Source organism: Thamnophis elegans, chromosome 11 (genome assembly GCF_009769535.1).
Source record: "Thamnophis elegans isolate rThaEle1 chromosome 11, rThaEle1.pri, whole genome shotgun sequence".
NCBI classification, from domain to species: Eukaryota; Metazoa; Chordata; class Lepidosauria; order Squamata; family Colubridae; genus Thamnophis; species Thamnophis elegans.
Genome location: NC_045551.1, coordinates 66,939,002 through 66,965,323, shown reverse-complemented (window position 1 = coordinate 66,965,323; position 26,322 = coordinate 66,939,002). Strand labels below are relative to the sequence as shown.

Below are 26,322 nucleotides of genomic sequence, written 5' to 3'. Positions count from 1 at the left end.
GTTCTTGCTGATCTCTTTCCAATGGAGCTCTGTTTTGCTTCAAATGTTGGGGGCATAGAAATTGGACCAAAAACAGTGGTGACACCTTTCAACATGTAGATGATGTACCATGAAAGGAAAGGGTGGCTAACAGGTGTCACATTCAGAACTACAGAGTGTCAGGGTTTCAACTAACAACCCCAATGAAAAGAAACTCCGAGGGTTGTGTTTCCTCAAAGCTACAATTTATTGGAGGTATCATATTGGCACATCTGGGAAAACCTGAATCTGAAAGCTTCCAGGTTTTCCCCACCTAGTTGAAAGTTTAAGACCCTGCCCCAACACCCACAAGTCCGTCACATGGTGCAATCCTTCATTGCCACGAAGGAAGATTCCTCCCATCCACATCTGTCCAGGTGCAGGGACAAAAGTGACCTTGATTTTCTGAGAAAGAATGTTATTATGGCTACACATCGCCCAACTTTGTATAATCCCTCTCTCTCATTCTCCCGCAGTAGAAAGTGTGGCGGGCCAAAAGGCAAAAGATAGCTTCCAGGCCTGGTTTTCCCAGAGATACCCTTGGAATCAAGCCACCATTCACTGCCCCAATCAGAGCACCTAGGAAGGCAATAACATCATCTAGGATGAGATAGATCCCTAATTTTAACACAAACATCTTGACTCTCACCTTAACCACTGGATGATAATAATTTCATATTTAACTGACCTATTTTGTAGAACAGTCCACATAAGTTATTTGGATACGTCTGAAACCCGATCAACTCTATCACACTTAGGTTGTTCACCTAGGTGGCGTAGTACTGCAGGCTGTTTCTGCTGACTGCTGGCTGCCTGCAATTTGGCAGTTCGAATCTCACCAGGCTCAAGGCTGACAGCCTCCCATCCTTCCGAGGTGGGTAAAATGAGAACCCAGATTGTTGGGGGGAAAGATGCTGCCTCTGTAAACTGCTTAGAGAGGGCTGTAAAGCACTGTGAAGCGATGTATAAGTCTAAGGGCTATTGCTACTGCTACCAAACTTATACACCCCTCTTCTGTGTCAGAAATCAGATGCTTTCCTGTGAAGGGTTTAATTATTGCTACAACTTTTTAAAATAATTCTCTTTTAAAAAGAGAATTATTTTTGAAGTATTCTTTTCCTGAATCCGATCTTATTTCATTGAAAACCTCCTCCACTTACTTGGAAGAGATTGGGCAAAGACGTATTTCATTACATTCTGGTAAGGTTGTGAATTTAATTGTAATTTGCTGAAAAAAACAAAATGTAAGCTCTGTTTTTTCCCCTCCCTACTAAATCCTATTTTGGTTCTGGACATCAAATTCAGGTGCACAATCTTTTGAGCTTCTTGGAATGGTCTAAACTCTTTCTGTAGTTCACGCTCAGCTCCCTGGCTTAAATGAAGTTATTTCTATACATCCGTGCCAATTATCCCATACAGCAATTACTGTGGCAATCCAGTCCCTTTGCTCTGTAAGTTTTTGAAACTATTTTTTTTCTCCCACAGAACACCTGCTTTATCTGATCGAGCTAAGAAATACCAATTGGTTTGAGCAACGATTGATGCTGTGACTTTCACAAGCAAGTACTCTCTGATTTTGAACTTCTCTGTTTTGTTTCAAAACTTAGAAGAAAATGTTAATTCAAATGCACCCCATCATTCTTGAAGGGGTAGACAGTCTCACCATAAAACAGGAACTGATGCAATGTTTTCCTATTATTTACCATTAGTAAGACTGTACCTGGCCAATTACCATTTTAACCATCACGTTCAGGATGTTTCGGGAATAAATATCATCTTTCTAATTAAAGTAAAATTTAGTTATTCTTAGGTAGATATTCTCAGCTCGGTTTCTTTTTTTTGACCTGCTGGTTATCAAAGTAGAGAGAATCATTTTGAACAAAACAGTATTTTTCACAGGATAACCGATAGTGCTCCTATTCATTAACATGCAATCTGTTCTCAGTACAAATTTCTTTTAGTTATGTGGGAGGGAGGGATTATTTGTTTAAAGAAAGAACTTTTCCCCCCTATTGTTCTGTGCATATTAGCAATGCCATTTAGCACAGTGCAATCTTCGAAGTATCTTCAAAGTTTGAGAGTCTAGATAAAGTTTTGTGTGCTTGCAAAGCAAGCAGACATCTCCAATTTCCAAAACTTTGCCAAGATTTTCCAGGGAGCTTTTAATCGTCCAAACACAAAACATATTCTCCTCACCTTAATATCACCAGTCCATCTGATTTTTTTGAAGTATGACAGCATTTCCCACCCCCCTCTCACTACATCAAATAAAGTTCTGCAATCAACAATTTCATCTCAACATGAGCATTGTGGGCTAACAGCTCTAGATGACTTATCTGATGAAGGCCAAAAAGAAAAGAATGTGGGTGTAAAAATGGGTGCGTATGAACAAAATAAAGTAGAATTTTAACTACAAGTAAAGTAACTTGTTGGGAAAAGAAATATCCATCACGTTCAGTTCCAAAGGCACTGGAGAGAAAATGGAGGCTGCAGGCTGATTGGAAAGATGGCTTAATGATGAAGCAGAACCACATAGGTGGTACTGGGCAGCTGACCACATGGAGTTGAGAGTGGGTGGCTTTTATACCTTCTCTTGGACTTTGCACTTGAGCTTCCTGTTCCTATGCAAGGACATGTGTTATATTGGCTGTTGTCAGACTCCCGTGGGGTTATTCAGGGGTAGGTTGTCTGAGAAGTTTGGTTGAAGTTTCTGAAGGTGATGCAATATCCTTAGGAGATGTAGTGAGCTCTGTGTCTTAGTGGGTTAATCCTATTAGGTCATGTCTTAATCCCATCACCCTGGAGCTGAAGCTCTTTTGTTTTGTAGATAGGCTGGCCCAGTCTCTCTTAATGGGCACAAAATATTTGCTGGGGGGGGGGTCTGTGTTTTAAGAAAAAACATGTTTCACATAAACTGAGTTTTGAAATATACACCAACAATAATAGGAAAAGAAAGGGAGAGCGGAGGAGAGAATGAAAGGAAGATGGGGGAAAGAAGAAAGAGGTAAGGAGAGGAGGATGGAAGGGAGAGAAAGAGAAGGAGAGAGGGTAGGAAGGGGAAGAGGAAGAGCAGGAGTAGGAGAAAGGTAAGGGAAGAAGGAAGGGGAAGGAGAGGAGGAAGGAGGAAAGTAGAGAAGGGAGGGAGGAAGAAAGGAAAGGGAAAGGAAAGGAAGATGGAAGAGAGAGAAAAGGAAGGAGAGAGGGTAGGAAGGGGAAGAGGAAGAGTAGAAGTAAGGGAGAGGTAAGGGAAGAAGGAAGGGGAAGGAGAGGAGGAAGGAAAGAAGTAGAGAAGGGAGGGAGGGAGAAAAGAAAGGGAAAATAAGGTGGTGTTACAACAGGAGGAAGGGATGGCAAATAAAGCAACCCAAACTGTACACTATAACTTATTAAATGAAATAATAAATGTATACGAATGATAAATGTAAAGAAGAATAACAATTCTGTGAATGTGTACTTAAAATGGTATGTAAGAGAATAAAAATTCTTTGGGAAAAAAAAGAGAAAAGAAAAACATGTTTCCCCACTTCTCATCCAGGGAAATATAATATTCTGCCTTTTTTAAAATAGCCCTCAAACTATTTTATTCTTCTAGGAAGGAGAGTGGTGGCTTCCCATAAACTATTTTAGGGCAAGTGGGTGTGGTCACCTCACCACCTGACCATGTTTTGAAAATGTGCAAATTAAGCCTTTAAATGTGAAGTTTGATAGCACGACTAAGAGCAGAACGATGCAAGAACCTCCCAAAGACCCATTAGATCACACAGGGTAGGCCTCCTCCGGGTTCCGTCTACCAGCCAATGCCATCTGGCTACTACCCGGGGGAGGGCCTTCTCTGTGTCGGTTCCGGCCCTTTGGAACGAGCTCCCCGCAGAGATTCGGACCCTCACCTCTCTCCAGGCCTTCCGAAAAGCCGTTAAAACCTGGCTGTGTCAGCAGGCCTGGGGTTGATGAGTTCCCTTCCCCTCTCGAATTGTGTGGCTGTTGGTTGTTTTTAAATACCTTGTATTTGTAGTTTTTGTGTTTCCCTTTCCCTCCTTGGGTTTGTGCACCGCCCTGAGTCCCGCAAGGAATAGGGCGGCATATAAATAAAATGAAACCTAAAACTAAAACTAAGAAGCTCTGATGGAAGACATGTTGGGTAAATCACATTGGATGGTAGGACAGTGTGATGACTGATGACTGCTCCGGATGCTTCACCAGTTATCTCTCCAGATGTCAGCTTGGAGGAAGATGAACCAGTCCCAGGCACATCTGGAAGGGAGTTGGTTAATGGCTCCAAGCTGCCACCTGAGAGGAATTTGGCTGAAGTGCAGCTGCAGCAGGATATCCCCAATGCTCCATGCTATCCAGCACTGCCTAGTCATGTTCTTTAGAGTACATTGGTGTTTGCCCACTGTGCTCCCCGCTTTTTACAAGGACAGAAAAACAAGAAAACAAAAAGGAACCAATGACCTTTCAGTAATGGTTTCTAAGTAGGCACAAGGTTTAGGTTTAGGTTTCGTTTTATTTATATGCCTCCCTATTCCCAACAGGACTCAGGGTGGCGCACAAACCCAAGTAGGGAAAGGGAAAATACAAGAACTACAAATACAAGGCATTTAAAAATAACCAACAGCCACACGAATCGAGAGGGGAAGGGAACTCATCGACCCCAGGCCTGCCAACACAGCCAGGTTTTAACCACTTTCCGGAAGGCCTGGAGAGAGGTGAGGGTCCGAATCTCTGCGGGGAGTTCGTTCCAAAGGGCCGGAGCTGCCACAGAGAAGGCCCTCCCCTGGGTAGTAGCCAGATGGCATTTGTTATATATGCAAATGTTAGAGGAGTGTTGAGTATGCAAATAACTGGGGGGAAGGAGTGTTATATATGCAAATGTTCCCTGTTACCAGCTCTCTGATTGGCTGGTCATTTGACAGTTGCTTTGGGCTCGAGTATAAATACCCTGACAGTTGCAGGGACGTTTTGAATCATTTGTCATCTACTAATAAACATCTTACTCTCTGATTCCATGGCTCCTGCGTCTTTCCCTCACAACACATATATAAAAGCATTGGCTGGTGGATGGAACCCAGAGGAGGCCGGCCCTGTGCGATCTAATAGGTCTTTGGGAGGTAATTGGCAGCAGGCGGTCTCTCAAGTACCCAGGTCCAATACCATGAAGGGCTTTATAAGTGACGACTAGCACCTTGAAGCATATCCGGAGACCAATCAGTAACCAGTGCAGCTCGCGGAGGATAGATGTTACGTGGGTGAACCGAGGTGCACCCATGATCGCTCACGCGGCTGCATTCTGGACGAGCTGAAGTCTCCGAATGCTCTTCAAGGGCTGCCCCATGTAGAGCGCAACTCGCTTGCACAGTTTTCCTGAATGCTAAAACCGACCACAGGGCACGGGGAAATTGAAGCTGCGGACTAAATGATGTAGTTTTTTTCCCCCACAAAGGGATTCTGTTTTTGCAGACATTATGTCTAAACAGACATCTTTATCGCATTTGGAACTTTTGCATTATAACGTGAAGGTACAAATGAATCTATAGAAAAGGTTTAATTAAAGCCACACTTCCTGGCATTAACGATGGAGTTAAAAGAAAGAGAAGAGTCGGACTATTATAAAACTTGGAGTAAACTGTACAAGTGGCTAGAGAATAGAAGCCAAAACAAGAAATAAAACTTTTTAAAAATACTGATTATATTATGAAGAAAATGTATATATGTAAAATCTGATTATGTGTATTATACTATTATATTACAATATAATTATTACATTAGTATTAGAATTGTTAAAAACTACGAGAAGGCAATAAGTGAAGAGCAGGCTACAAAAGCAGAATATACATGCTAATACAGGAAGCTGTAAAATTATATTATATTGTTGTGTTGTTTGTGTTTTTATCTGTTTCGTATTTGTTTTTGCATTTATTCTTGTTTTTTTTCTTTTTCTCTGTTCTTTTTTTACTTGTGGTTTTTAAACATGAAAATGTTCAATAAAAAACTATTTTTTAAAAAAATAAAGCCATGTCTCGTGATCTTGCATACTATTTTTATTTTTGTTGGCTCGTGTAGATTTTTATTCCCTGGAAAATAGAAATGATACTTGTGTGTGTTTGGATTCCTTAAAAACCTTTGCTTGAATTTTGGAGAGGTGTTTATGAGGTATGGGGAATGTGGGTATGCGAGCACATGCTATGACTTATTAATTAATATGGTGCAATAGCAAAAAAATAAAATAATAGTTGCACACCTATAGAGAAACAGATGGTATCTGTGGCAGCTCCGGTTTTCTGTCCTTCTCTGTGGCAGCTCTGTGGCAGCCTCTGGAACGAACTCCCCGCAGGGATTCGGACCCTCACCTCTCTCCAGGCCTTCCGAAAAGCCGTCAAAACCTGGCTTTGCCGGCAGGCCTGGGGGTGATGAGTTCCCCTCCCTTCTCGACCTGTGTGGTTGTGTAATTCTTGGCTATTTTAACTACTTGTACTGTGTTCTATGTTTCCCTTTCCCCCGTGAGTTGTTCGCCGCCCTGAGTCCCTCCCGGAGAAGGGCGGCATACAAATAAAATAAATCTAAATCTAAATCTCCCAATAGCTAATGTTAATGTTAAATGATATTACATAGGGTGAAAAATAAATCAATATATCGCTTGGATTCTTGAAGAGTTCTTGGCATTTTGCAAAATCTGAGAATTAAACCTCCATTTGGGATTTGTTTTGTTTTATCAACTATATTTGGAGACACATTTCATTCGTACACCTGCAAATATTTACTTTTACAGTACACAAGTGCTACTTACGCGGCAAACTGCACACCTGCACAATTTGGGTCTCTCTCTCAATTTGCAATATGCCTCCTGGGTGGGAATGTGGTTTGCAGTAGGTAAGCTAAATTCTTACATCCAATAAGCACTTCTAGTTGACTACCTGGTCTTCTAAACCCAGATTGAAGGGTACCCAGGACTGATACAGGATACGCCATTTATTTTCAGATGCAATTTAATGCCAGAACATAAGGAGCACAACTATTTTTTTTTCAATATTTGTTGCTAATTACTGATTAACCATATCCTTTCCCAAATACCTATGGTAACACTCAGGAGGAGGAATGAGGAGGAGGAGGAAAAAGAAGAAGACGAGGAAGAAGAGGAACAGGGGGAGGAAGAAGAAGAGGAAGAAGAGGAGAAGGAAGAGGAAGAAGAAGAAGAGGAAGTGGAGGAGAAAGAGGAAGAGGGGGAGGAAGAGGAAGAAGAGGAAGAAAAGAAAAGGAAGAGGAAGAAGAAAAAGAATCGGAGGAGGAAGAAGAGGAGGAAGTAGAAGAGGAGGAAGAAGAGGACGAATAAGAGGAAGAGAAAGAACAATGCCTTGACCCAAAATGGACAGCTTCCACAGCACATATCTTTTCTTGAGTCATCTAATTCATCTAGGGATGACATGATAGCAGTCTTCCAATATCTCAGGGGCTGCCACTAAGAAGAGGAGGAGGTCAAGCTATTCTCCAAGGCAGAACAAGAAGCAATGGGTGGAAACTAATCAAGGAGAGAAGCAACTTAGAACTAAGGAGGAATTTCCTGACAGTGAGAACAATGAACCAGTGGAACAGAAGTTGCCTCCAGAAGTCGTAAATGCTCCAACACTGGAAGTTTTTAAGAACAAAACTGGATAACCATTTGTGTGAAATTGTATAGGGTTTCCTGCCTAAGCAGGGGGTTGGACTCGAAGACCTCCAAGGTCCCTTCCAACCTTATTCTTTCTATGTTCTATTTAGCAGAGAGGTCACATGCAGTAGCCTCAGAAATCCATTGGTAATTTGTCTTGATTTTTGAGTTTAAACTGTGTGCAGCACGGTGACATCTTTTTTTTTTTTTTTTTCACATGGCCCCATTTCTAAATCAGTAAGTAAAGAAAGAAAGAACTTCTGTTATCTCCCTGGTGAGATTCCCCTTCAGTTAGAGTTCAGCAGTCCTCATTAGGGGGTTTGTTTTGATCTGGCAGGTGGAAGCATATCTGAAGCAGATCTTGTAGAACCACTCTGAAATGCATCAAAGTTTCCGCGAAGGAAACTCTAAAATTTGAATGAAAATAATGGGAGGCAGGAAAAGGCTGCCCAATACGAGGAAGTTTATGATGGCAACGTTTGCTCACAGGTGGGACTCCGGGTTATGACCCTGATAGAATTCTCCTGCCAGCCAGGAGATGATTGATGTGTCTTTTTTCTCTTCTGTCCCCAGAACTTCAAAGAGGCAAAGGAAGAGAGGAAAACTCACCTAACCATGAGGTCAGTGGTCAGCTGGTCCTCCCGAGTAGATATAATAAATGTAGAGCCTTCCTCCAGAAAGCTTTGCTTACCGTGCATGCAGCTCACCTGGTTGGAAGGAAGGAGAGTAGTAGATAAGGAAAAAATTGTGATGAAAATGTAACACAGAGGACAAAAGAGAAGCAGATCTATAGTGGGTAAGTTTATATATATATATATATATATATATATATATATATATATATATATATATAGATAGATAGATAGATAGATAGATAGATAGATAGATAGATAGATGATAGATAGATAGATAGATAGATAGATAGATAGATAGATAGAGATAGAGATAGAGATAGAGATAGAGATAGAGATAGATATAGATATAGATAGATATAGATATAGATGATATAGATATAGATATAGATAGATAGATAGATAGATATAGAGATAGATAGATAGATAGATATAGATAGATATAGATAGATAGATAGATAGATAGATAGATAGATAGATAGATAGATAGATAGATAGATATAGATAGATATAGATAGATAGATAGATAGATATAGATAGATATAGAGATAGATAGATAGATAGATAGATAGATAGATAGATAGATATAGATATAGATATAGATATAGATATAGATATAGATATAGATATAGATGATATAGATGATATAGATGATATAGATATAGATATATAGATATGTGTGTGTGTGTGTGTGTGTGTGTGTGTTGTATTTGTGCTGATAAATAAAGGGAGACTAGCATAGATCTATTTCAAGCTATTTAGCTCTCATCAACTAGCCATACCCTTACTGGGATTCAAACCTGGGCTGTATTACATATTAGCCAGATGTGTTAACCACTAAGCCACAAGGTTAGTAAGGTATACAAGGTACACACACACACACACACACACACACACACACACACATTTCCATAGATTTTCATAGATTTTCACGGGTACAGGTATGCAGGTCTTGGCATATTCGGGTCTTTTCCCGTGTAAGATTGAGAATATCTTGGTGACGTTTCAATGAGGTGACACTCGCCAACTTCAGGCTGGTGCCTTTGGCTTAGTGCTTGTGCAAGCAAAGCCTTGTACAAGCACGAAGCCAAAGGCACCAGCTTGAAGATGACGAGTGTCACCTCATTGAAACGTCACCAAGATATTCTCAATCTTACATGGGAAAAGACCCGAATACGCCAAGACCTGCATATACATATACATACACATACACATACACATACACATACACATATACATATACATATACATATACCATATACATATACAAACATAAATATACATGCCTTCTGAGGAAATGTCAACACAACGTATCCAAACATGTTTACCTGGAGTCATACATGTGAAATTCTCCGATTTGTCTTTAGGGATATATCTATATATTTGAGCAACAGTTCCCTTCCACTTAAAGTACCACTTGTCTTTTCAATGGGTGAGAAGCGCCTATCATTATCCACCCAGATGAGTATAGGCAAAATTGCTCTCTGCAGCCCATTTTTTGATGCTCCTTACTACCTGTTCTCAAAGCTCTTTAATTAACCCTCATTTTTCATCGTTATATTTAAATAACTCATGACTTCATCTCCACCTTCTTCCAAGTTATTTGAAATTATCTTAAGGTTTCATATATGTGTGTGTGTGTGTGTGTGTGTGTGTGTGTGTGAAGTTTTTTATTGAACACAAATTAAAACATTGGACACAGTGTAACCATCCTGGCAATGTCTTATACATACATACATGCCAAGATATAAAGTTGTACGTTATAACCAACATGCTTGTTTACATTTGGTCTATTCTGTATTTACAAATATAGAAACATCGTATTTCCAACCGTGTTGCTCTGTTTTTATCTTACAATTTTTTCACTGTTATAGTTTCATATATAATTCTAATCTCCATTCTATAAATCTTAGTTATTGCTTATTTTATTCCAACCATCGATAACATTTGTCCCAGATCTTATAATATTGTGATTCGTCTTTATTCTTCAATTCCCGCATCAATTTATTTATTTCAGCACACGTCAGAATTTTCCTAATTATTTCCTCTTCTTGTGGAATTTCCCTGTTTTTCCAGTTTTCAGCAAAGACCATTCTTGTTTCCGTAATAATATGTATTGTTAAGTAAATGGGTAATTGGTAGGCATTTATTGATGGAGTCATTGAAGCAAAGGAAACAGATCAACCAAGTCCCCGCCCTGCTCCATTCTGGTTGGACTAGAGCAGGGATGTCAAACTCAAAGTCCATTGGCTGGATCCAGCCTGCAGGGTGCTTAGATCCAGCTTGCAGGCCCACCCTGGAATCAGCAAAGGACTGCGCCTCTGCCAGCAAATACGGAGCCCAGACGTGTTGTGCACGGTCTACCCGAGCTCTGTTTTTGCTGTCAAAAGGCTGCAGGAGGCCGTCACGGCCAAAAACGGAGTGTGGGCGGTCCATGCAGGCTCCCCAAGCTCCATTTTCACTGGCAGAGGGAAGCATTTGGCCATCAGAGCCAAAACCAGAGCTCGATGAGTGACACTGAACTGGCCACGCCCACCCTGGTCACACAAACCTACCCCCCCCCTAAGGTAAAACACATCCCTGATACAGCCCTCAATGAAAATGTACAGGCATGAGCTAGAGTGAAAGACAAGAGCTCAACCTCGCCCCACACAGACCTTGGGTCTTTCAAAGGTGAATTTATAACCACAGAACTTATCTAGCTTGGAAAGCTGCCATGTCAATATTTTCCAAATGCAGTGCTGTGCAAAGAAAAACTTGGCACAGAGTCTCTGAGATTCATGGACAGGTCTTCACACTCCTGAAATGAATGAACAAAGGAAGGAATTGAATTGAATTGAATTTTATTATTTGTATGCCGCCCTTCTCCGGGAAGGACTCAGGGTGGCGAACAATTCAAAAGGGGAAAAGGGGAACATAAAACGAAATACAGATAATTAAGATGAGCAAGAGTCACGCAACCATACAAGTCGAGAGGGGAGGGAACTCATCAATTGCAGGCCTGCCAGCAAAGCCAGGTTTTGACGGCTTTTTGGAAGGCCTGGAGAGAGGTGAGGGTCCGAATCCCTGCGGGGAGTTCGAAGAAAGGAAGGAAGGAAGGAAGGAAGGAAGGAAGGAAGGAAGGAAGGAAGGGCTTCCTGCAAAAGCCCACTCCCATTCGCTCCTCTTTTATTTCCTCTGGGAGAGGCCATTCACCGCCCACCTGAGGCTTTACTCCCAAGTCGACCCTGATTTTTGAACTGTTCTTTTCTTCTGACAGCTCTGTGTATGCGCACCCTGGGAACAGGCTCCAGCTGTTCCTCTGCCTCTCTGCTGTCTAACTCCGAAGACTGTGAGAACTGCCAGATGGCCTTGGCTTCCTCTCTGCCTCTGACACAGAGCCCTCGTCCGAGCCTTCCCCAGATTCCAGGACTGGCCCATGTTTCTCCCCAACCTCCTCACTGTCTGAGTCTGCTGCCAGCTCCATATGAAATAACATTGTTTTAAAAGCCATGTTCTTTAACAGTTTCAGAACAATGCCTATTATATGAAATTCTACCCATAACTCAAGCGATTGAATTTTATTTTCCAGCAGTGTCAGACAACATAACCTATCATCTGGAATACGGTGGGGATGAGGCAGAAGAGCATTTGAAAAGATCACCCTTTCTCTCTCCTGCCTTAAAATAACTCCCAGAATTCTGGTGATAAAAGTCATATCGTTTCAAACAGAAATAGACTCCAGAACTTTCCAGATTTATTTTGGTTGTAAGTGCTGGGGGAGAGAGAGAGCGGGAGAGACGCCGACCTTATTTAATATCGCATTAAACTGACTGATAAGTGCGTGGTATTTATATATGTGTTGCCAAATAAAAAGCTAAACTTTCAGAGCTAAGCTACCATGTAGCTCATTCTTCTTTTTCATTTCAAGGGTTCTCCTTGAGTAAACAAGTGAAGTGAAAAAGTTCTGTGCTTATAAGAAAGGACTGACGAGGGAATGGAGACAATTGATTCCTGCGAGTATGAAGTGGTGAAGAGACCATAAGCGTGTTATTGATGTCACCATTACTCTTAGGTATAAGTCAGTAGTAATCCATCTTGTTGGGTGATTTCTCTCTCTCTCTCCTTTTAAAATCTCTGTCTCGCTAATCAAGAGATGGATTTGAAGAGGAGCAGGAATCAAGAATCAAGAAGTTCAAGTACAGAGTCGGAGTTCTTGCTCCTGTTGTGTTTCCCTCCCCATGTTGATTGATTATGTATTTAATTTATTTAAATGTACCTCTTCTGAAATTGGTGCCTCAGCGAGGTCTTTAAGGCCAGGTGTGGAACTTTAAAAAAAACAACCGGTGAATTAGAAGACATCATGCAATCTCCATCAGTTAATGAGGAGAAGGAAGTCTTCTCAACTCAGAGTTCCAGTTGATTGGAGCACCTAAACTGATTAATGGGGGATTTCAAGAAGACATAGCAATGGTAGAAGGGATAATGAGGAGAAGGGTGAAACTTTTACTTTATTTTGTTTTATTTTCCCAGCCTATATCGTAGCCTCCAAATCTGAAGTGCCAAATTTCTGGAGAACGTCAGGAGAAAGGACAGTCCAAGGGTTGGGATTGAAAAATGTTAGCAACCAGTTCTCTGTCCAGTTGCTGGGTGGCCATGGCCATGGTGGGTGTGGCCTACTCAGCCTCCTTCGTCATGGGGGGGGGCTGCATTTTGGCTTATCCCAGGCTCCCGAGGTTCTCCTTGAGCCTCTGGGATGGTGAAAATGGCCCCCCTGGGCTCAGGAGACCCTCTGAAGGCAGGAAACAGTCTCTTTCTGGACTTCCAGAACTTCTGGGAGGTCTGTTTTTTGCCCCTCCCCCACAGGCTCCAGAGGTTTTCCTCAACCCTCCGGGAGGGAGAAAACAGGCTCCCTTAAGCTCCCTGGAGGCAGAAAACCGGCCTGTTACTGGACTTCCGGAACTTCCAGGAAACCTGTTTTTCACTCTCCTAGAGACTCCCCACAGCCCCTGCACTTTCCTGGCATGATGAATGGACCACATGGAGACTCCTGGGAGGGGAGGGGTGGGTGGGGCCAGCCAATCCTTTCAACTACCGGTTCGGTGAACCAGATGTAAAATTAACATCTGGTTCGCTCGAGCCAGTCCGAACCGGCTGAATCCCACCCCTGACTGTCATTCTGCCAGCCTTTCAAACTGGATTGGAATTCATAAGAAACAGGCTTTGATTTTGTTTATTTTCTTTCTTTCTTTTTTTCTTTCTTTTTTTCTTTCTTTTTTCTTTTTTTTTCTTTCTTTCTTTCTTTCTTTCTTTCTTTCTTTCTTTCTTTCTTTCTTTCTTTCTTTCTTTCTTTCTTTCTTTGCTTGGGTTGTCCTTCCCACTGCATAATTGTTACATTTCCATCACAATATAACTTAAAATAGTTTTTTTCTCTCTCTCTTGCACAATACAGGGGAGTCTGATGCTGTCTGTTTTTCAATGTTATAGTGTCCCGTGGCGATAAAGAAGTAACAGGAATCACACTGCAGCCTTTCAACATCTTTAACATTATGTTGGTAGCAATAGCACTTAGGCTTATATGCCGCTTTACAGTGCTTTACAGCCCGCTCTAAGCGGTTTACAGAGCCAGGGTTGTGTTTGAACTCAGGGGGCCGGAGTGGGCATGGCCAGCTCAAAGTCACTTGTGTCAGGAATGCATGTGGTATTCTGAGCACTTTGCCAGAGAAAGTAGGCTTCCGAGCACCGTTTTCGGCTGCCACACTCCCCTGCAACCCTACGACAGCCCACACCCCTCCCAAGCTCCATTTTTGCTGGCACTGCGGGACAGTCCTTCGCTGTTTCCAGGGCAGCCCCATGGGCCATATCTAAGCACCCCACAGCCAGATCTGGCCCCCGGGCCTTAAGTTTGACACCCCTCATCCAGTAGACCATGATCTAGTACTCACAGACAATGATGTGTCAATCAAGCTATGACTACAGCTTATGAAATAAACCATTTAACTTCCTTTAATGTTTTTCACAGATCTAGGAGCAATTAATTCTGCAGACAGAGTACTTTTTCCCAAGTTTTTGAAAAATACAATAAAACTGGGATGAGGGCGAATTAGTTAAATAAAACAGGTTCAGTGTCTACCCTGCTGTAGGCAGGGCCGGATTTAGATGAAAAGAGGCCCTAGGCTATTCCACTTATGAGGCCCTTTCACCTCCCATTTTTAAGTTTGTAAATTGCATGAGAGACAATAAAATACATCATTACTGTGATATATGTCAATATATATCAATATATATAGCTGGCCTCCCGACGGAGGGCGGCTCTGCTCTGTGGCAAAGGCAGCGAGGCCAGCCGCCTCCCCTGCTGTGCTCAGCTGCCCGGCTCAGCCCCCTCGCCCTCACCTGCCTGGCCGCTGGTGGGCTCCGTGTCGACAGGGCGCCTCTCGCCCGACTGCCGGTGCCGGGAACATGGGTGGGCTCCCCAACTGCCGCGGCGCTGGAATGATCTTAACCAATACATTTTTATGTTTGTTTATTAGTCATATGTGTAGAATTTCTCCTTATTTTCAATTCAATGTTTTAGTGTTCACTGTTTTTAGAATAGTGTAATTTTAATTTTGCTAACAATTTGAATGTAGGCACCTCTTGATCTTGAGGCCCTAGACTGAAGCCTAGTTAGCCTATAGGAAAATCTGGCCCTGGCTGTAGGGATGATATTCTGGGTTGTCTGCAAGGAAGCAGCTTCTTCTCATAATAGTCCATCTTATGGCCAAGTGTTGATGGGTCCAATTGTCTTCCTCTTTTTTTTCCCTTTTGATATTTTAATGAACCTGTAATCTCTTGCATGGGGTGGAGTCTGGGCAACTGAATACAGCTGAATGTTTACTGGCCAGTTGCCCTTCCTGTCACCAATGCAGAGTTCCCAACAGATATATTTTCATTGTGCCCAGAGAGAGAAATATCTGCTGCTACCTAGGATTGAATTCACAGCCTCCTGATTGCGAGGTGAGCGCTCCACCACTTCCTCTTCCTTCTATGGGTAATCTAATTAATAAATATCATGAGTGATTATTGATTTATTTAGTACATTTCATCATTGCATCTAGGAACAGTATTATACCATCATACATTATAATTTGGCTAATCCAGTCTTCATTCTAGTCCTGCCTCAGTTTTCTCTTGACCAACGTGACTCATAATCCTGATGCAAAATTTTTTTTGCTGCTATTTCCTGCAGACTTTCAAATCATGGTAACATATTCTAAAAGCTTCACATTTATAAAGGGAAAAGAACTCTGAATTTATTTCTGCAAAAATTTATATATATACTAAAGCCACAGGGAAGGAACTTTGACGTTTGTATCGAAGACCTGCATTCAAATATATGTCCCTCTTTCTCTTTTACCCCCTGTCTTTATATATAAAATATTTCCTTCTACAGATCGCGCGGTTGAAAATATATTCTTATCATTTTTAAGGTCATTTTTTAAATGTTCAAAATAAATGATTCAACCTGTGCTAGCTACCTTTGATGGCAATCGTCAAATTGGCTGGAATATAGAGACGCACCAATAGAAGATTCAGGTACTTTTAGGGCACAGAAGTACCATTGATGAGTGTTTGACGTTACAACTTTGAGTAGAAAAATACCTATGAGTATCTCAGAAGATACATTTTGGTTTCTGTAGGCTTTTAATCAGCTTTTATCTCCATTTCCAAGGCAAGTTATGGAAGTCTCAAACGTAGATCAGAAACTCTTGGCATTAATTAAGATGAAGGCATCCATATAGAGCTGAGGAAAAGCAGAGCAGAAACTTGTTTTTTATCTAATGGCCGAGAAGCAAAGCAGTTTAAGCTCTGTTAGTATCTACACTGATGTGTTGGTTCAGATAAATGAATACTGTCTGCCACATTAGACAGATGGATGTGTGTGTGTGTGTGTGTGTGTGTGTGTGTGTGTGTGTGTGTGTGTGTATGGCTGACGTAGAAATGCTTCCAATTTCTCTTCCTGCATTCGAAGCATATTATTAAATGTAGACAACATGTACACTGCACAAAATTAGAAGGGGAGCCAACATGGACAGCAATCAGAAGCTTCATTTATTAAGATCACAGAGCAGAGATCTTAGAAGGGTTACTTTCATTTCAGAGTAGAGTAGGGTAGAATAGAGTAGAGTAGAATGGATAGGACAGGATAGGGTAGGGTGGGATAGGATAGGATAGGATAGGATATTGGAATGAAGAATAGAGTGGAGTGGAGTGGAGTGGAGTGGAGTGGAGTGGAGTGGAGTAGAGTAGAGTAGAGTAGAGTAGAGTAGAGTAGAGTAGAGTAGAGTAGGGTAGGGTAGGGTAGAATAGAGTAGAGTAGAATGAATAGGATAGGATAGGATATTGGAATGAAGAATAGAGTGGAGTGGAGTGGAGTGGAGCGGAGCGGAGCGGAGTGGAGTGGAGTGGAGTGGAGTGGAGTGGAGTAGAGTAGAGTAGAGTAGAGTAGAGTAGAATAGAGTAGAGTAGAGTAGAGTAAAATGAATAGGATAGGATAGGATATTGGAATGAAGAATAGAGTGGAGTGGAGTGGAGTGGAGTGGAGTGGAGTGGAGTGGAGTGGAGTGGAGTGGAGTGGAGTGGAGTAGAGTAGAGTAGAGGCTCAAAGGAATTGAGTTTACTGTTAATTTACTCAGTTTGGGTAGTGGTGTGCATGTATTACCACAGTAGAGGTTTTTGAGGTCAAATGTTATATGGTGGTTTGAAAAAGAAAAAACAAACAAAGGGGAAGCAATGAATTAGGGACTGTGTGGGAAAGTAGCCACACCCTTGAATTTCTTAACAATAAAGTATAAACAATAAACAATAAAGTAACATGATAGTAATATTATTCCTCTGTTGATTCAAATTGCCTTTTTGGTACCTGCTGACTCATACTTAAGTGGTCCTTCCTTCCTTCCTTCCTTCCTTCCTTCCTTCCATCCATCCATCCATCCATCCATCCTTCAACCTTTCTTTCAATCCTCCCTCCCTTCCTTTCTTCTATCTTTCAATCTTCCCTTCCCTCCCTCCTTCCTTCCAACCTTCCAACTTTCCTTACTTCCTTCCCTCCCTATTTCCATTTTTCCCTCCCTCCCTTCCTCCTTCCTTCCTTCCTTCCTCCCTTCCAACCTTCCAACTTTCCTTACCGCCCTCCCTCCCATTTCCATCTTTCCCTCCTCCATCCGTTCCTGTCTCCTTCCTTCCTTCTTTCAATCTTTCAATTCTTCCTTCCTTCCTCCTTTCTTCCTTTTCCTTCCTTCCTTCCTTCCTTCTTTCTTTCTTTGCTTCCTTCCTTCCATCTTTCAAATCTTCCTTCTGTCCTTCCTTCCTTCCTTCCTTCCTTCCTTCCTTCCTTCCTTCCTTCCTTCCTTCCATCCATCCATCCATCCATCCTTCAACCTTTCTTTCAATCCTCCCTCCCTTCCTTTCTTCTATCTTTCAATCTTCCCTTCCCTCCCTCCTTCCTTCCAACCTTCCAACTTTCCTTACTTCCTTCCCTCCCTATTTCCATTTTTCCCTCCCTCCCTTCCTCCTTCCTTCCTTCCTTCCTCCCTTCCAACCTTCCAACTTTCCTTACCGCCCTCCCTCCCATTTCCATCTTTCCCTCCTCCATCCGTTCCTGTCTCCTTCCTTCCTTCTTTCAATCTTTCAATTCTTCCTTCCTTCCTCCTTTCTTCCTTTTCCTTCCTTCCTTCCTTCCTTCTTTCTTTCTTTGCTTCCTTCCTTCCATCTTTCAAATCTTCCTTCTGTCCTTCCTTCCTTCCTTCCTTCCTTCCTTCCTTCCTTCCTTCCTTCCTTCCTTCCTTCCTTCCTTCCTTCTTCACTAGGACACATAGATCCCTCTCACAGTCACTACTGCTGAGCCAGGTACCACCTATTCTATACCTGTGCATTTGGCTTTTTTTCCCTTGACCCTGTCTATTTAGGATTCTTCTAAAAAAAATTTCAGGCATTTTCCCTTCAAATGTGCTTCTGGCACTGAGGGCATTTAACGGAGATCAGCTATTCCATCCCAGCTGGACTTTGAACACTTTCCTAATTAAAGAATGGAGGAGATAAATGATTTCCTAGATGCTTTTGCCTCCCCAAAAACCATAGGAGAAACTTCTCTGGAAGAACTCTCTTTTATTTCTCTGAATTATTCTCAGAACCGGCAATTAATCACGGCACACCATCAATTGGCCGAGATAGGGCAAAAAGGACTCTTCCCAACCCCTTGGATTTAGCACAGAAATTATTTCAAGTAGTGCTTGCCCAACCTTAGCAATAAATATCAATTTAGATCTCATTAATTCCAACCACCCAGTGGACATTTTTCAAATGTCATTGAAAAGAAACCTTGCATCTCCATGTTGGGTAGACAGGGATCTATAATTTAAAGGTTGTAGGCAACCTAATCCTAGCCATGTATGAAAATAAAGTCTTATATTTAATGAAAACACTAGAAGAAAAAAGAAACGCTACGAATTAACTATGACTCATAAGAAAGGTATAAAGGTAAGTGAAGGTAAAGTAGTTCCTGGAGATTTTATTCCGCTAAACGTTGCCGACTAGTAGTTGTTCTGATTGCTGTTGTCAGGGGTGATGCTTTGTCAACCATGAAAGACAGGGAAGGGCTTTTGACTGTACAGGTAGTCCTTACTTAGTGACTTCTTCTTCAGCAACCATTCAAAATTATAACAGTGCTCAACAAGAAGACTTATGTCCGGTTGTTGAAGTTGTGGCTGTCACAGTGTCCCTACAGTCACAGGATCATGAATGGGGCAGCATTTTGCAGTATCCTTCCCTCAGGAGTGGGGAAGGAATGGGGATTTTGTAGTATCCTTCCCTCAGGAGTGGGGAGGGAATGGGGATTTTTTAGTATCCTTCCCTCGGGAGTTGGGAGGGAATAGGCATTTTGCAGTATCCTTCCCTCGGGAGTGGGGAGGGAATGGGAATTTTGCAGTATCCTTCCCTCAGGAGTGGGGAGGGAATGGAGATTTTGCAGTATCCTTCCCTCAGGAGTGGGGAGGGAATGGGGATTTTGCAGTATCCTTCCCTCAGGAGTGGGGAGGGAATGGAGATTTTGCAGTATCCTTCCCTCAGGAGTGGGGAGGGAATGGAGATTTTGTAGTATCCTTCCCTCAGGAGTGGGGAGGGAATGGGGATTTTGCAGTATCTTTCCCTCGGGAGTTGGGAAGAAATAGGGATTTTGCAGTATCCTTCCTTCAGGAGTGGGGAGGGAATGGGAATTTTGCAATATCCTTCCCTCGGGAGTTGGGAAGGAATAGGGATTTTTCAGTATCCTTTCCCTGCCACGCCCACCATCCCACGCCCACAGAACCCGTAGTAAAAAAAAAAATGAATTTCACCACTGCTCTTAGGTCTCTTCCAGTCCTGTTCAATTCCATCTGCCACCGAAGGTACAATGGGAAGAATAGAAGGTGTGATGTTTAAATATTCTTTTTCGGCCAGAAACATTGATCAGGACTTTGAGAGCGTGGAATCAAAATGTATTTGTGGAAAGGTGCTTGTGATCCCTGCCTTCAGAGAATGCCGAGGAAATATCTTTTTAAGAGACAGTGAAAAGAAAACCAAATCATACAGGGGAGAGCAAAGCAGATGTTTCAGGCGAGGGCCCTGTTCAAATGACCAGGCTGATAACAGCAGAGACATTAATAAAAGTCACGGGAGAGTGAAGTATGATTTATGTGTATTGGAGGCCAAGAAAGCATATGATCACTGTCACATTTCAACGGATGTGTAGCAATTCTCCAGCAGTAATTGCATTCGCTTCTGCTTACATACACCAGAGGAAAGCGAGAGCTCCCAGCTTCAGAAAGAGCTTTATTAAATAACATGTAGCTACAAAGACAGATGAAAGAACTTTTGCCCTTGTTTTTTCCAAGACAATATCATCAAAGCGGGTTTCCTTCCTTCCTTCCTTCCTTCCTTCCTTCCTTCCTTCCTTCCTTCCTCACTTTTTCCTTCCTTCTCTCTCCCTCCCTCCCTCTTTCTCCTTTCTTTCTTTCTTTCTTTCTTTCTTTCTTTCTTTCTTTCTTCCTCATGTATTTCGTTCCCTCCTCCCTCCCTCACTTCTTTTCTTCCTTCCTTCTTTCCTTCCTCACTTTTTTCTTCCTTCCCCCTCTCCCTTCCTCCTTCTCCTTTCTTTCTTTTTTTCTTCATCATGTATTTCCTTCCCTCCTCCCTCCCTCTCTTCTTTTCTTCCTTCCTTCTTTCCTTCCTTCCTCACTTTTTCCTTCCTTCCCCCTCTCCCTTCCTCCCTCCCTCTCCTTTCTTTCTTTTGGTTAAATGCAGCACTGCAGGCTACTGCTAGATCAGCAGTTCAGCGGTTCAAATCCCACCGGCTCAGGGTTGACTCAGCCTTCCATCCTTCCGAGGTGGGTAAAATGAGGACCCAGATTGTTGGGGGCAATATGCTGACTCTCTGTAAACCGCTTAGAGAGGGCTGAAAGCCCTATGAAGCGGTATATAAGTCCACTGCTATTGCTATTTTTTCTTCCTCACATATCCTTTCTTCCCTCCTCCCTCCCTCTCTTATTTTCTTCCTTCCTCCCTTCCTTCCCCCTCTTCTTTCTTTCTTTCTTTCTTTCTTTCTTTCTTTCTCTTTCTTTCTTTCTTTCTTTCTGCTTCACATGTCCTTCCTTTCTTCCCTCCCTCCCTCTCTTCTTTTCTTTCCTTCCTTCCTTTGTCCCTCCCTCTCTCCCTTCCTTTCTCCCTCTCTCCCTCTTTCTTTTATTCTTTCTTTTCTTTCTTCTTTTCCCTTTCTGACATGTCTTCCCTCCCTTCTTCTTTCCTCACAGCTTTTTCCTCCCTCCCTCCCTTCTTTCCTTCTTTCTTCTATCTCTATCTTTCTTTCCTTTCTTCTTTCCTTCCTCACATTTCCTTCCTCCCTTCTTTCCTTTCTCCCTCTCTCTCTCTCTCTCTCTTTCTTTCTTTCTTTCTTTCTTTCTTCTGTCTGTCTTTCTTTCTTTCTTCCTTCCTTCTTTTCCCTTTCTCCCATGTCCTCCCTCTCTCCCTTCTTTTCTTCCTTCTTTCCTCACTGCTTTTTCCTCCCTCCCTCCTTCCCTTCCTACTTTGAAAAAAATTCACCTGGAAGATGGAGCCCTGAGATTTGTCTTGCCCCACATGAAGCTACTATTAGTTTTACTAAAGAAACAAGGGTGGGGGGGAGACCCACCAGGGCTGAGAAACATTACAATTTCCTAACTGTGTCCAGAGTAACACCTTACCTAATGCAGCCCCAGGGCACCAAATTCCTTGGAAAATAATGTTCCGCCACTGGCACATTTAATTTTAAGGATAAGTGCTAGACCATCTTCAGAATGGGTACCACGATCAGTTGCAACCGCTATAGAAGACAAATTTGACGGATTTCTGTACCTAAAACTCTGGTCTCCCAGATTGCTGCCTACCCTTTAATTAATCTTTTACTTTTTCTTAACCCTTTTCCTTTCTCTCTCTCTCTCTTTTCTGAAGAGGTAAGCACATTTTCAGAAAGAAGGTGCTGGGCTGGGGCCACTCACTGTCTGCATTTTCAAACAGTGCTTATTCATGCCAACTCCTAGCACCATCCGTATATACAGGAATGCATCTTGGCTGATGAAGGGCCCAGATGGATTCCTGAAGATCAGGATTGGCCTAGAAGTTGGCACTTTAATGTCTAGCATGCCAGCTTCCCATCTGTTTATTTTTAATTAAAAGGGTCTGGGGAAAAAAAAGAATAAAGTCAGGTGGTAGAGGCCCCAAGGAGATTCCAAGTTCAAAGCATCACAGCAGGAGGAAGTGAATGCTAACTTGTTAAATTTAGGCAGGCCACCCAATTGGGCTATTAGTTCCATGGGGATCAGAATGGGGTGTATAAGGCTGAAGGTACTGAACAGAATAAAAAAAAAATAACACTGTGTGCAGGGAGCATGGAGGTCAAACTTTCTGCTACCTTTATGCACTTATACTTATATTGTGCTGTGAGGTGGCGCAGTGGTTAAATGCAGCACTGCAGGCTACTTCAGCTGACTGCAGTTCTGCAGTTCGGCTGTTCAAATCTCACCGGCTCAGGGTTGACTCAGCCTTCCATCCTTCCGAGGCGGGTAAAATGAGGACCCAGATTGTTGTTGGGGGCGATATGCTGACTCTGTAAACCGCTTAGAGAGGGCTGAAAGCCCTATGAAGCGGTATATAAGTCTAACTGCTATTGCTATTGCTACATACCACTTTACAGTGCTTTAAAGCCCTCTCTAAGGGACGTGGTGGCTCAGTGGCTAAGACACTGAGCTTGTCGATCAGAAAGGTCAGCAAGTGTGGCGGTTCGAATCCCTAGCACCGTGTAATAGAGTGAATTCCTGTCACTTCTCTCAGCTGCTGCCAACATAGCAGTTCGAAAGCATGTAAAAAAATGCAAGTAGAAAAATAGGAACTGTTAGGAATATAATTCTAACGGTTGGGTTGGCAATATATAAATCATATAACAATGGTGTTTCTTTAAAGCATACTGTAAAATGTGATTGGTTGCTGTTTTTCCTCAATCGGCCATAAGAGGGAGCCAGAATGTCTGTTAGTTCTCTCTGTTCATTAGATGCTGGGCAGATCTGATCTGAGTGCAGTGAGCTATTGTACGTTTTGCAACTGCTAGCAAACTTTGAATGCTGGACTGTTTGTATGATTACTTGTCTATGTTATTTGGATTATCCCTTAACATTGATGACTAACTGTCTTATCCGTGTATGACTTGGACTGTTTGATGGACTCTGATACCTCTATTTCCACGAAAGTAAAAGCCTATTTAAACTGCAGTGTCTCTGTACGCTGGTTTGTGTGTTCTCCAACACAACTCTCACAACGCTTCTCTGAAAGCACTCGCTCTCCCAACGGGGAGCTTACCTATCAGGAACCACATTTGGTGGGAAGGTAACAGTGTTCCGTGTGCCTTTGGGGTTCAGTCATGCCAGCCACATGACCACGGAAATGACTTCGGGCTGCACTGGCTCTTCGGCTTTGAAATGGAGATGAGCTCCGCCCCCTGGAGTCGGGAACGACTAGCACATATATGCAAGGGGAACCTTTCCCTTTCCCTTACAGCACTCTCTAAGCAGTTTACAGAGCCAGCCTCTTGCCCCCAACAATCTGGGTCCTCCTTTTACCCACCTTGGAAGGATGGAAGGATGAGTCAATCTTCAGCTAGTCAGCATCGAACTCCTGACTGTGGGCTGACAGCATACAATACTGCATTCTAACCATGGAATGAAGGAAGGAAGGAAGGAAGGACGGAAGGAAGGAGAAAAGGTAAAACAATAGCACTTAGACATATTCTGCTTCACAGTGCTATCCAGCCCTCTCTAAGCAGTTTACAGAGTCAGCCTCTTGCCCCCAACAATCTGGATCCTCATTTTACCCACCTGGGAAAGATGGAAGGCTGAGTCAACCTTGAGTCTGGTGAGATTCAAACTGCCAAATTGCAGGCAGCCGGCAGTCAGCAGACGTAACCTGCAATGCTGCACTCTAACCACTGTGTCACCCAGGCTCAAGCAGGAGACTCTATACCATTTCAGACAAATGGCTGTCCAGTCTCTTCTTAAATGCCTCCAGTGATGGAGCACCCAAAATGTCTGAAAGAAAGTCGTTCAATTGATGAATTGATGTCCCATATCTGCACCCACAATTGCACTGTTTCTTCTGCCTCAGGGATTGATTGGTTCACTACCGTGTCTCCACCGATGGATTGCAAAAGCATTTCTGATTCAACTGAAATTGGAGCAGTGGTGGGATTCAAATAATTTACCAACCAGTTCCCTGCCCTAATGACCAGCTGGGTAGGTGGGGCTCGGTGATCATATGATCATGTGGGCATGGCCAAGTCAATGTCACTCAGGTTGATGGGCACTTCGCCTTAGTTGTTACAATGGTAATAAGGGTTAACGGGAGAGGCAGTTTCTGTAAGCAGGGCAATAAAGATGAGGCTAGAAACAATACCAGAATGTTTCCTTCCTGCCTTCCTTACAGGATTAGATCCTGTAAAGTGGGAAAAAACAAAAGATTTCTTCCCAAAACTGGTTCTCCAAACTGCTTAGAAAGTTACCAACCGGTTCTCCTGAATAGGCGTGAACTGGCTGAATCCCACCACTGAATTGGAGGTTATGTCTCCAGTGTGAAATTCACGGTTCACATTGATGGATCTTCTTGTTGTGTGCTTCTTGATTATTTCCAGTGTTAATGTCAGGGTTCCAAATAGCATCCAAAAGTAAATCAGAGTCCAAGGAAAAGTATTGCTCAAAGTTCCAATTTATTAAGAGAGACATGTGGGAAAACCTGAATCTGAAAGTTTCTTGGTTTTCCCCACCCAGTTGAAAGTTCAAGATCTTGCCCCCACATCCACAAGTCCATCACATGGTCCAATCTTCCACTGCCGTGGTGGCAGTTTCCACTCATCCAGTTCCGGTCAGGTGCAGAGAGGCGAAGACAAAGGATAGCAATAGCAATAGCAGTAGACTTATATACCGCTTCATAGGCCTTTCAGGCCTCTCTAAGCGGTTTACAGAGAGTCAGCATATTGCCCCCAACAACAATCCGGGTTTTCATTTTACCCACCTCGGAAGGATGGAAGGCTGAGTCAACCCTGAGCCAGTGAGATTTGAACCGCTGAACTGCTGATCTAGCAGTAGCCTGCAGTGCTGCATTTAACCACTGCGCCACCTTGGCTCGTAGGATGACCTTGGCTTTCTAGAAAGAATGTTTTTATGGCTACCTATCATCTAACACCATACAATCCCCCTCCCCTTTCCCACAATAGAAAATACATATAGAATAATAGAAAGTATGGCAGGCCACAGATCCAAAAGAAAAGATGGCGGCAGGCCTGACAGCTTCCTTAATCTTCCTTGTTCCCAGGTGATATTTCTTTAGCAAGTACTCTTTCATTTTCTTGTTCTTCAGCTTCTTTTCTTTCATCTCTGCAAGCTTGCTTGTGTTTGATCTTAGCATGCTGCTCTTATTTTCCAGTGTAATCTTTTGATGGTGGATTATTTGACTCTCTCCCTTCTTTGTTGATTTTGCATCCAAGGTATTCACTGATAACTGCCACCGTGCTGTACATTAGTTGGTACTTGACTGATGTATTATAAACTGATGTTGATCCACTATCCAACACTCTTTGTCTAACATCTCTCAGGAAAAGAACAGACTTAACAGTTGTCTTTCTTTTGTTCGAATATTGATATAATAGTCCAGAATTTACTGCTCGTCAATTTAATCAGGTGTCCTTATTTTTGGAAAGAAAAGGGTTATCGTTCCTGCACTTTCCAGTTATGATCCATTTACAATTTCATGGTTCCTCTCATCTTTTCATTAAAATGTTTTTTCTTTCATTGCATTAATGCACTTTGCTATAAAAGCTACTGAACAAAACTCTATTCTGTACTTTTTCAGCTTCATGTTCTCTTTTGAAGTTAGTGCGATGGGTGTTGTCACAATATTATTACAAATAACACCACACATCTCAAAGCACAAAAAGGAAGGGAAGGAGGGAGGGATGGAGGGTAGAAGGAAAGAGAGAGGGAGGGAGAGAGGGAGGGAAGAAAGAAGGGAGGGCGAGGGAAGAAAGGAAGGAAAGTTGTTGAGCCTCAATTCTAGCAAAAGAAGGGCTGTAATGCAAAGATTTTCACTCTTATTTCTTTTCTTCCAACATTAAATAAACACTGAGAGGTGGCGCACCGAGGTGGCGCAGTGGTTAAATGCTGCACTGCAGGCTACTTCAGCTGACTGCAGTTCTGCAGTTCGGCTGTTCAAATCTCACCGGCTCAAGGTTGACTCAGCCTTCCATCCTTCCGAGGTGGGTAAAATGAGGACCCGGATTGTTGTTGGGGGCGATATGCTGACTCTGTAAACCGCTTAGAGAGGGCTGAAAGCCCTATGAAGCGGTATATAAGTCTAACTATTGCTAAAGAAAACCCTAACAAATGTTTAGAAACAAAGACAAAATTGTGTTACTGACTTAAACCAACTAAGACCATTAATCTACCTAACCAGTTATTTCTT

The 26,322-nt window shown here is 42.6% G+C and overlaps 1 protein-coding gene across 1 annotated transcript in view; it reads right to left on the bottom strand.

Moving 5' to 3' along the window:
- LOC116514652 (erythropoietin receptor-like) overlaps nt 1–21,962 on the bottom strand; it is a 47,492-nt gene extending 25,530 nt beyond the window's left edge. Inside the window, 1 exon segment of the mRNA XM_032226268.1 lies at nt 21,819–21,962. Coding sequence (XP_032082159.1) covers nt 21,819–21,962 — 144 coding nt within the window.
- Between the last annotated feature and the right edge of the window lie 4,360 nt (nt 21,963–26,322).